Source organism: Pagrus pagrus, assembly GCF_965226575.1.
Source record: "Pagrus pagrus genome assembly, chromosome: 1".
Classification (NCBI taxonomy): domain Eukaryota; kingdom Metazoa; phylum Chordata; class Actinopteri; order Spariformes; family Sparidae; genus Pagrus; species Pagrus pagrus.
In genome coordinates, this window is record NC_140185.1 from 20,781,757 (window position 1) to 20,793,683 (window position 11,927).

Below are 11,927 nucleotides of genomic sequence, written 5' to 3' on the forward strand. Positions count from 1 at the left end.
TGTCAAACTATTCCCTTAAAGTCATGAGCAGCAGCAGTCATCCAAGCAAGAACAATACAAAACACTCAAGGTTAAAGAAAACAACAGTGACTACAGTGTCTGCCGGACTCTAATCAGTGCGATGAAACACAAAGACAAGGGCATAGATTTGACTGTGAGCTTGTCTCCTGCCTCTAATCCAACAGCAGGATTAGAAGCTGAGTCTCTGGTTTATGTGGTGAAGTTACAACACACCATATCTGCGCTTCCTCTATGTGGCAACCCTGTGGACGAGCACGACAACTGAAAAGCCTGTGTGTCTTAGCACATCCTGCACTTTCAGCACGATCAAACCACCGTCAAATCTCACTCTACCGGGTAGCTGTTTGTGCAGCTGGCTCTGCTGTTTTGATTGAGACCCAGGAGAAGATCACAGAGCTGATGGCTGCAAGCAGCGCATGTTACTTACTAGCTCAATAACCAAATTTCACCGTATTGAAATCTGTCTGAGTCAAAGGTTAACACAATGACAACTACTAAAGTTATTGACAACATTCAGGGCTTTGAATTTGAGTCTTTTAGCTCTCTCGTGGTCGTCTCTCTGTGGTCAGTCTCAAAATTCAGCAGATTGGAGGCCGCACCATCCAAAACACAGATTCTGTTTGACGTGAAGGCAGAGAAGAAACAGGCCACAGGAGAGAGAGCGTCTCTGCTCCTGGACCTGATTTCTCTGTTCTCTAACAGAGACCTCAGAGTTTGAATACGAGCTTCCATTGTTGCACCTTTACTACCTTGATTGTGGTCCACTTCTCTTCTTACCGGCTTCACTCCTGATAGGTTAGCATTCGCACAGTTACTTGTTACACAAAACACAGTTTATTCCACTGACCTTTGGCAACTGTGTCTGTGTATTTTATGTATACTTTTAATCCCTTAAATCTCCTGATGAGCCAATAAAATGATTGAAAGTGCTGATTAAGTTTGGCAGCACACTACTGGTTACATTTACAATAATCCTAATCAGCTTTGCTATCAGTCACTGTACAAACTTATTTGTGTGTCTTGTTGGCACTCAATTGGACACTAATTACCTCTTCAGCCCTTTAACGGCTAAATGATCTTTAATCCTTCGTTATGTGTCAGCCTGTCTCCCTGTCACTGTGCTGTTCACACAGTATTTTTTGTATTCTGTTTTTACAGCAGAATGAAGCACACTAGATGGAGCATAAAGCATCTGACCTGGAACGACCCTATTCACAGTGTAGTAAACAAGTGATTAGCATAATATAGACAATTTCCCCGCTATTTTTAACTGTAATTCGGTGTCATTATTTATCACATGATAACTGTCTTTAATAAAAGAAACTTGATTTGAAAATAATTTTAGATCTCAGATTTATTAAATGGCTGAAGTTGAAGCATTTTCAATAAACACAAAAGTATATTCCTCATATACTCATAATCTAAACTCATAGTTCCTAATTCATAGTTATATCAATTTATTTTTAATAGATATTTGGTGATTTTTATGATTTTTTTACATTACTTTAAACATAGCTTTACAATAAATAAAAAAAAAAAACTGAAGCGATGACTGATGCAGCTCTTAACTGACAATATGAACCAACAGTTATTAGATTATTAGTTTAAGGGAATTTTCTTTGCAGTTGACCATGAATTTCAGTTTGCTTAAGCCCTGTAAGGAAATGAAACAGGTTGACTTTTATATCTGTATGACACTATCATTGAAATGTGTCAGCGGGCCAGAAGTCAGACCCTCAATGAGAAACTAACATGGAGAAAAAGAAACCAATCAATCAGTATATAATCAGATTCTAATAATACCAGTATTTTTTGCTTTATATGAAGTAATAAAGTCTTGCAAAACTTACGTGCGCCTGAAAGCTGCTCTTATGTCAAAACCCTCAGTGACACAAGCCTCTAAAATGCAGAGCAGCAAAATCAGAATCATGTTAGTGACTGAAATGATGTTAGAAACAAAATGAATGAGCGCCTCAAACAAAATAGCAAATAACACAGTGAAACAAAATATTTCAACGATAGTCCGACTCACCGTGTACAGTTAACTCGAAGTTACAGCTATCAAATTTGTCTCTGGATGAAACCTCACATCTGTAACCTCCAGCAAAGTTAGCCTTGGCTGCGATGACCTGCATCTCAAAGGTGTGGACCTGAAACCACATGCATGTAAAGCCACGTGAGAAGACAACATGCAGTGAGGATTGTTGTACATATGCTTTATATACATTTTATATTGTAGTTGTATTGTATTGTAGTTTCAGATTAGGGATCTTTTGGGGTGTACCACTGATTTCCCTCCTTACTTTGCTTTTAAATGTGTCTCTTTCCATCTTGTTTTGTAACATCTGCAATATGTCTTCATGCCTCCACAAAAACATTACCTCTAATGTAACTACTGGCTGCGGTTCATCACGTTATCAGGACTGAGGCAAGAACTTGCTAAATTCCAGGGTGAGAAGTTTTAGACTTACAAAACTCTTTCGTTGCCTCAAAGAAAAATGTTACAATTGCAGTTTTTCAACCAACTGTAATAAAATAAACACATCATGGAGAGGAAAACAGTCAGAGGTTTAATGTGTTTCATGACATGAAAATGTGATTATTTGTTTTCTTGTGTGTTGTGTTGTCTGTGTTCCTGTCTTAGAGTCTGCAGCGTTAATCTACCTTTGTATTGCGGTCGTAAGTTTCCTTCAGCTGCAGGTGTTTTCCAGACTTGCTGGCGAGGTCCATCCACTTCCCTTTGAACCACTTAATGGTTGGTTTCTTCAGCAATGACTCAGCACTCACTTTAGCCACAAACGTGATGTTTCCACCTGCGAAAGCGAATAGCTCGTGTGGTTTAACAGATTGATCTTCAGATTCTGACATCCAGTACAGCTCGGACTTTCTGTCAGTATTGTTTATTGTTTATTGTTTATTCTTATTCAGTTCAGCAAGGTAAAAAAAAAGCATTAATTAAGCAACAATTGGTTACAAATGATTTAAAATTAAAAGTACGAGTTATAGCTTTGAACTGGAAAGATATAATAATAAAAATCGACAACAATAAATCCTCTTAAAATAAAATAATATAAAATGAAATAAAATGAAATGAAATGAAATGAAATGAAATGAAATGTCTAGCGGCACAAACAGCCTTCTTGTGGGTGTCAACTGTGGAATCATATTCAGTCGTCAACAGTTTATTGCACAAAATGTGACATCCACCACTAATGCAGCCTTCTCACTGACATATATGTAAGATTACTTCCCATATATTGGAAGACTTCCTGTATGTGAAGCCACTCACCTACAGTGACCTCTCCACTCTGGGGTTTCTCTGTAAAGAGTCCAGTCAGGTCCTGTCTGGTGTCTGGAGGCTGTCCGTCTGAAAATGCAACAGGGTCAGAGCACAGTCAACGTAAGATGAAGTTTCATTTAAAAGCATGTTAGAAATCAATGAAAAACGAAGACCTTCTTCATCCAGTAGCTGCATTGAAGTTGAAACCAGCATATCATGAGCTTGGAGCATTGACATGGTTTTATTTCATTCAAGACAGTTTGGGTTTCTGAACAGCTGCATACAATAATGTGTTGATTTACAAAAAATCCAAAAGATTTTTCAAAAAATCTAGTTTTTCAGCAGTTCATGCCACTAAGAAATGGCTCCTTTAATGTCTTTCATGAGTTACAGGATACAAACCCGACCATTTTGAATTGCATTATTTTCAAATTTTAACATACAAACATACAATGCATGCATGTGGTGTTTGAAACAGACTGGGATGTTTGACATTTTCAGGAAAAGCTGACGTCAAAGAATATGATACGATGGACAGCATGTATATTAATGACTGATGCAGGGTAACTCACCCTCAGCTGGAGGAGCATCTTGAGGCGGGGCAGCGGTCTGGTCCACAGTGGGTGCTTCTGCTGGAGGTGGAGCGGGGGTCTGCTCTGGTGCTGGTGCTGGTGCTGGTGCTGCAGTGGACTCTGCAGGGACACCAGCAGGGGCTTCTGTTTTTCAATCACCACAGAAAAGTCACAAGTAAGAGGTTGACCGAAAAACATTGGATCCATTTACTGGTAATCTACTCTAAAAACAAGTGACCCATCTGTCATATAATGTTACTGATTATGTGTCTCAGACGTTAACATCATTTTATCGTGATATTCTGTCAAACATTGTTTTGACACAGTGAAAATATTCTTTGGCAAACATTTATCACCTGAATATTTCTTATGTCTTATCATCTTCGACTGGTCGACTGATTTTCCATGTGTTATCAGCTGCCTCTCATTCCTATCCTGAGCACCAGTCAAGTGGTGGTTACTCATGAGGAAATAATGTGCTGGTGCGAGGGTCAAGGTCAGCGTGCAGACAGAGTCAGGGTGGCTATGATATGAGCCACAGACAGCCTCTCTTGCAGCAGGACTGGGCCCATTAGTCTGCTGCCTTTCTTCGAAATTTGTTTCCACCTTATCAAATTCAAACAAACGACCTCAGCGGGTAACACTGACAGACTAATGGCACCAACATTGCTCTGTGACACACTTAGCACACAGTCATTCCAGTATACAGTGCAGTGCTCTATAGAGTGGATGTGTCTGAGCTGGCGATTTAAAACAGTTTGACATTTTGAGAAATAAACGTATTCACTTTCTTGCTGATAGATGAGAAGATTGACACCACTCATGTCTGTGCGGTAAATACAAAGCTACAGCCAGGAGACAGTTAGCTTAGCATAAAGACTGGAACCAGTTGAAAACAGCTAGCCTGGCTCTGTCCAAAGCTAACACAACCCACCTACCAGCACCTCTAAGGTGCATTACTGAACTTTTATTATTTTAGTTAAAATATTAAGTTGTGGTTTTACAGGGGATTATGTCAGGGATATACTGTATTATAAGAATTTATTTTAGCATCCAGGTTTCCATATTGTTTTGCATGCCTATTATTATTTTACTGGCCCATAAACTTTACATTCAGATGAAGTCATGCCCCCAAACATTGCTTTCCTAGTCTCTGGGAAGTATGAAGTATGAGTTTTACATGATGGTTTTGGTAATGATAATGGTTATAATGGTAGTCTATGGGAAAAATGCTATTGGGCCCTGGAGGGGTTTTTGTTGCAGTACCATGAGTGGCCTCTGGGGGAAATTGGCAGCCAGGCTGAGTACCATGATATATCCAGCTCTCTTACAGAGTTACAGCTTAAAATGGCTAAATCCTCTGAAAAGAAGATGAACGAGCATCTAGCTTGTTTTGATTTATACCGTTAGCGGGCAGGTTAGAGTCATAGTAACTTGCTAGTTTCAGCACATAGGTTGCATCTGAAATAGGCCCCCAGTGACAGGCTTCATACCAACAGTCTACATCTGATGAGTCTGACTAATGGGTTACCCTACCCTTCAGTGGCCGCTAAAGATGCTATAAAATCTAAAGGCAATCTCTAGAGACAGTGTTTGGTTTGTCCATTCAGGGCTACTCTAGAAAAATGGCAGACTCGCTCCCTCTGTAGATATAAAAGGTAATTCTGAGGTAATGTAAACAATTGTCAACTGTTGTCCCTTGCATGCTTTCAGTCTTTACACTAAGTTAACCTAAGTTAACAGTTAACCGTCTTTTGCTAACTCCCTGCAAGAAAGCTAATAAGCGTATTTCCCGCGCTGTCAAACTATTCCTTTAAGAGCAGACACTTCTTCACACAAAGCTGTTCAGAGATTTGGTGTTGAACTGCTGTCACAAGGTGCAGAATGTGAGTTCATGTGCAGAAACATCACGAGCATGCTGTGCATCAAGTGTTTACGGCCTCTGTGGGTTTGTGCATTGAGTGCTCCACTTTGCTTTGTGCTCTGTGTCGACTACGCAGCCTGCAGGTGACCGAGCAAAGACCTCGAACGCACAGCTGCAGCATCAAAGTCTCCCACCTGGCTTTGATACGACCTTCAGCTCAAACTTGACCTTTGACCCCCCAGCAATCACTGCATAGACATTGGCATCTTCCTTGGTAATAGCTTGTATTGTGAGGGAGTGCTTGTTTCCATCAGCTGCGATCACGTATCTGTTGCCACTGGCAATGTCCTTTGAGTTGCATTGCCACTTTACTTTAGCATCAGGCTTCTCGGTCTCTGCATGAAAGACCACAGAGGAGCCCTCCTCTGCCTCCTGAGCCTTTGGTTTCTTGGCAAATGCTGAAACTGTAGAAGGAGGGTGGGTTGAAAATAAAAAGTAAGCCTTCTGAAGTGTCAGTTAGGGGATGCAAGGTAGAATCAAATCATCTTGAAGGGAAAACAAAGGTGCTATAATTGTCTTGTGGACATTAACTCTCACTGTTTGCACCTTAAGTGTTTCTTCAAATAAATTAACAGACCCAAAGTACAGTTCATTTTGTTTTGGTTCTGTTGAAACCTAATCTTGGAAGAAAGCACAACACATACTGTAACAACTTTGAGAGAGAGAGAGAGAGAGGTGAAGTGTAGCAAAGATGGATGGGACCATTCATATTTTTAGCTGCTCATGTTGAAAACATGTTGTACAGTCTGCAGCACACTGGGTGGGGCTAACTGAAAACCAATGAACTTGCCTTTTCCCACTTCACCCAGAATGTGAAAGCACGAACATCTGGCTTAATAATAAGTCTTATTTGTGAAGTCTTTTTTTTTTCTTACAAGAGAATACTGAATTCTGATGCAAACATGTTTAGTTTAATGTAGGGAGTCCTGAGAGAGTAATGTAGTAACTACAGTACTTCAGTGAGCGAGTCAATTTATCAGAGCTATGACACATGTATAGCTGCTCCTAAGAATGCAAACTCAGTGCTGGTGTCCTCGTCACGATAACGTGACATCTGGAGCCCATTCAAATTGTAACAGTGTTGGATTAAGTATTCACATATTTTACTTGCAGCAGCAATACCACAATGTAAAAATATAGTAAAAGCCTGGCATTCAAAATTGTATTCAAGTAGGAACAGAGGTTTTATCAGCTATATGTACTTTATGTATTAAAATGAGTCATTATGTAGAGTTGCCCCTTTTCCTATTGCTTAAATACAGTATGTTAACAGCATTTTAAAAAAGCATTATACTTTATAAACTGATCATCTACATGTTGTATATGTATGTGAAACATTAATAACAATATTAATCTAAAGAAATAAATATGAATCTTTTACCTGTCAGAGGTACAAAGAGCAATATTTTCCTCTAAAATGTCGTCATGGTTTGTTAGATTCGTCTTTGTTGTCGTGTTTTACTTTCCACTTCCTGTCTTTGTCTCTTTCCCTCCTTTTTCTGTGTAGACCTGTGTTTCATTTATTAATCACCCCCTGTTTATTTAAGTCTGTGTCTCTCCCTCTCTCGTCCCCCAGTTTGTCTGTTTTATTGTGTTTTCCGCCTCGTGCTTTCTGCTATCCTGCCTGTGTTCCCTGAGTGTCATCCTGGTTTGTTCTCTTTAGTTTTTAGGACTTTCCTTTGTCTGCCTTTTGCCATTAGCTTTTTGTTGCCTGCAACGGTTGCTTTGAGTTTTTGAACCTGCCTGCCGTTGTGTTTTTGCATTTGGGTCCTTTTCTGTGTGTAAGCATAATAGATTGAGAAGTATAAAGCACAAAAATGAAGTTCACCAACAGTAAAGTACATCAATATTGTATTTCATTAAAGTATTTGGTTCAATGTACTTCGTTACATTTCAGCTAGAGAACTGAAGTCAATTCACCTTGATTAATTAGCACTGAATATAAATGTTAGCTATTTTTGATTGTCGAGTGGAACTAAACTGGACCAGAGTCTGAAGAAAGTAACCCAACAGATGATCAGAGACACACCTCAACCATCTTAACTACCTACAGATATCAGTAACAGGCATGGTCAGTGATGCTAAATGCAAAAAAAGAAGAAAAAAACAATACATGGTGTCTACAGTGAGCTTAGAAACTATAAATAGGTAGTTTTACAATCATTGTGTTAAACACCAGCTGTTGCTTTTCCAATAGTCTTTTTTTCTTTTTTAAAAGTTATACACTGTGCACAGCGACGTGATTCCCCAACACTTGTCATCTTAAAAAAAGGACCTAAAAATAGTGATTGTAACTGACAGGCCTGAGAGCAGACATGTGTTTCACAGTAACACCAGGTGTTGGGAATCAGGACATGTACTGTATGTAGCTGTAATCTGATGCATATTTCCAGGTTTAAGTCCTGAACAAGTTCAACATAGCATTACGAAACAAGACGGAATAAAAAAAACTTGTGTATGTCACAAGATGACCTTATAGGTTTAAATATAGGGGCCATATGTACTGGCCTAATAAATGACGCTGGCAGGCTGCAACAGGGGTGCAGGTATCATAGTTGAAGGATTAAGTTGACTCTATTTTTGTGACTCTGCACGGACAGAAAGAATGATGTGCCCTCTGTCTGTCTGCAGCTCTTGACATGGTGTCAATTAATCCTGCTGCTTTACCTCTATCACATTTGAAGTCAAGTTGACTTTCCTTATTTTTAGTTAGTTATAGTTAAGTTAATAAAACTTTGTTTTTCTAGGTGGCACAAAATAAATAGTGTTTGTAAAGTTTGTTGTACCAATAAAATGAACAGGCAGACAGATGTTTCTTATGTGTGTTGATGAGTAAAAAAAAAACAGTTTTAATATGGATGCCTAATAATCACAAATTAATATTATCAATTTAGGGCAAGAGCTCTTCATGACTCACTGTACGCTGTAAAATCTGACTTTACTTTAAAAAATTGAGGAAACTGATAACCTCAAGATTACCAACTAAAGCAATTGAGTTGTTAAAACTTTTTAGCTCGTACAACTTAAATGTAATAGTCTACTTTACTTGGTAATTGTGGGCTCATCAGTTTCCTGACTTTTTAAAAGTTAAGTCAACTTTTAAAATTTACATTGTAGTTTTTAGACTTTTAGACTTATAAAAATGTAAAAATATGACTTTAACTTTGTTATTTAATCACGTTTGCTTCTTGTTGCAAAAGTACCTTCTGCATTTTGACCATTAGCAGCACTATGAGCCGTTGTTTTCATGGGGAAGCGGAAACAGCTTGTGAACTTAACATTGACCTTAAATTTACTTTTAAATTGATATGGAGAAGTTGACGGTTAATAGTTGCTTATTAACACATCCAGCAGTTACAGAGCAACAGTTTCATTTTTTGGAGTCTTGTTTTTGGTCACCTAACAAATGTAGGTCCTGTTCTCACTGAGTTCTTCTCTTTTAGCTCTGTTTTTGGTCTCCAGAGGGAAATATGTTGCTCTTAAGCTGCTAAATGCTCCCTAAATCCTCTGCTCACCAGGTCACTGTTAACTACGTCTGTCTGTTTGCTAGTGCTGAGCAAGAAGTGTACAGTTGTTTCTCGGGAGCCACAGATTCAGGTGATAATTCTCCGTAGGTTCGTCACTATGTTCAGATTCTCACATGTTTTCATATTTACATTTGATACATTATTGTAAAAATATAAATTAAAGATGCCTTAATATACACGTCTTTTAACTTTAAAGTTGACAGAGCAATCCCTGCTGTTTTTCAACACTTCAAAACACTGAAAAGCATCCTGTTGATTGCAGGGTTTTGATTTTAATTAGTAGCAAAGCTACAGGCTCATAATTGTTATAGTCCTGAACAAATGATACTCAAACTCTTGGCGCACACAGGCTGGTCATTTGGGTTGCACTGTGACATCTGATACAACAATCCATTCCCACTGAAGAGAGGGGGGAAAAATCCTGTGGAGAGACATTTGTCAAGCTGGAATCCTACTGAACATTTTTGGATCAGTGGTGCATTTTGTGAATGTGGAGATGCTGAATATGTGACAGTGTCGATTTCACATCAGACGATGTTTCCACCTGGACCACGTGACGTCTAACTGAGCTCCTGACTGGGCCAGAATGGAGTTGAGTGACTGTCACACCACTGGAAATGACTTTGAACTGAGGATGGATAATTGCATATAGTATGATATAAGTAAACTGCGCCATCTTATTAAGCCATAGAATACATTTTAATTATTTGTGCTGGGAGCATCGACCGTTACTTTACTTGATCTGCTACATCTTTGTACATTTATTTCAGGCTGCATTTTTTTGCCCACCACCCAATTTAATTTAATACGATTATTTAAATTACTATACACAGTGTTGTATGAAATATCCCAAACTCTTTTATGTTAAAATAAAATATCACCCATACAAATAGTACTTGAGTAAAAGTCTTAAAGTAACTGATATTAAATGTACTAAGTGTCCAAAGTAATTTTCTGGTAATAAATGTACTTTAGTACCAAAAGTACATAAATACATGTATGTATATACAGTGTGGGTTGAAGGTTATCAGATCTGATATTCAACATCAGAATCAGTACTTTGGCTCTTATGCAGCCTGTTATCTGTAACTAGTAACTAAGTTATCAAAAATAAATTAGAGTTAGAAATACAATATTTGCTTGAGGAAATGTACTTAGTTACATTTTTTTATTATACCTCGTCATTTTATACATTATTATGACATTCTTAGTAATAAAATACTTATTTTCTTATAAAAAAAACAAGAAAAAATGCAATTAATCTATTTTACAGGTCTAGAAATAATTAACCTGTGAATTGAAGTGACTTAGTTTTATATCACACATTCAATAGATACTCATTAATGGCAAAAATGAGCTTTTAATTGACAAATGACAACATTTGTGACTTGTAGTTACACGATTAAACTAAATAACATGACAGATTAAATGTACTATTACATTGTTAAGCAGACAGTCAAAATGTATGTTAATGAATAAACTGTACAGGTCTCATGTGAGTGGTTTGGTTGTGGTCTATAGTTGCTTAAGAGGGCGTGGCTCAGTACAGTTGAATGTTTTCTCACGCATATTGTAATATCACAGTTACTCTTCAAGGAGAAGATTGCACAAAGGAAGTAAAATATACCACCAGATATCAGCTGCAGCATGTTGATAACAGTAAGTGTTGTTAAAGCATCAGGTCACATTTACTTGACAGATATGTGGTGTGACAACAGGATAGTGTTAATATCAAAAGGTTTGGGTTTTTCAGACAGCGTACTGTAAAGACAACGCAGCCTACAGTTCTTGTGTTATGACAAAATGTTCAATAGTAGCTGAATGAGCACACTCACCTGCTTTTTTGACTGGTTCTGGCATCCTGAATGAGCTCCTCTCCTCCACAGCGTGACTCACTGATCCTAAACAGTCTGCTGTCTATCGCAATCTTCATGCCTTTAATAGTGGTGAAGCCCCCTCCTCTCCTTTCCTGAACCATCCCACCTCTCCTGCCATCTTTTTCTGAGGCCCAACACAATGTCCAGAAAACAACAACCACCCACCCCCCCCCTCCCCCCTCATGCTCCCCCCTCAAAGCTCAGTAACAACCCACCCCCGGTCACGTCAGACCTCAGGCTGTATTTCAACCATCCTTTCCTCCAACACCTCGGCTGACTGATAGGCTTTGAGAGGGAGGGGAAAGGATGTGAGGTTAAATTTAGATCCTTGAATCCTAAAAAAGTTTGTTTGTTCTCCCCACATCTGTGTTGCACCCTGTCACCATGTAAATCCAATGTGGGCTTCCCTTGGAAGGTGAAAAAGGAAAGTTGTTGGTGGGTCGCGGGCCAAAAGCAAACATCTAATTGATTTTATTGTTAAGATGCAAAAAATTCCCCTGATTGACTGACTTCTTGCGCAACTCTACTCTGCTCTCTGCACTCAGGCTATTAAAAATAATTAAGAGATTCTACGTATTTTTAAGAGCATTTTTACCTCCCACAAAATATAACAACAATAGTTTTTTAGTTTAACCTTTACCCTGCGGGCCCCACACTGGACAGCCTTGGTTTAGACGGACGTTGGAAGCACCATTACGCATGACTGGCTTCTATTTAGTCCCCATG

At 38.6% G+C, this 11,927-nt stretch overlaps 1 protein-coding gene across 1 annotated transcript in view; it reads right to left on the minus strand.

Moving 5' to 3' along the window:
- The window catches only part of mybpc3 (myosin binding protein C3), a 39,292-nt gene extending 28,073 nt beyond the window's left edge, over positions 1-11,219 (minus strand). Inside the window, exons 1-6 of the mRNA XM_084351948.1 lie at positions 11,160-11,219; positions 3,874-4,017; positions 3,311-3,388; positions 2,686-2,834; positions 2,054-2,171; positions 1,872-1,920 (exon numbers count right to left, since the gene is read on the minus strand). Coding sequence (XP_084208074.1) covers positions 1,872-1,920; positions 2,054-2,171; positions 2,686-2,834; positions 3,311-3,388; positions 3,874-4,017; positions 11,160-11,184 — 563 coding nt within the window. The 5' untranslated portion in view covers positions 11,185-11,219. The remainder of the gene's footprint in view (positions 1-1,871; positions 1,921-2,053; positions 2,172-2,685; positions 2,835-3,310; positions 3,389-3,873; positions 4,018-11,159) is intronic.
- Between the last annotated feature and the right edge of the window lie 708 nt (positions 11,220-11,927).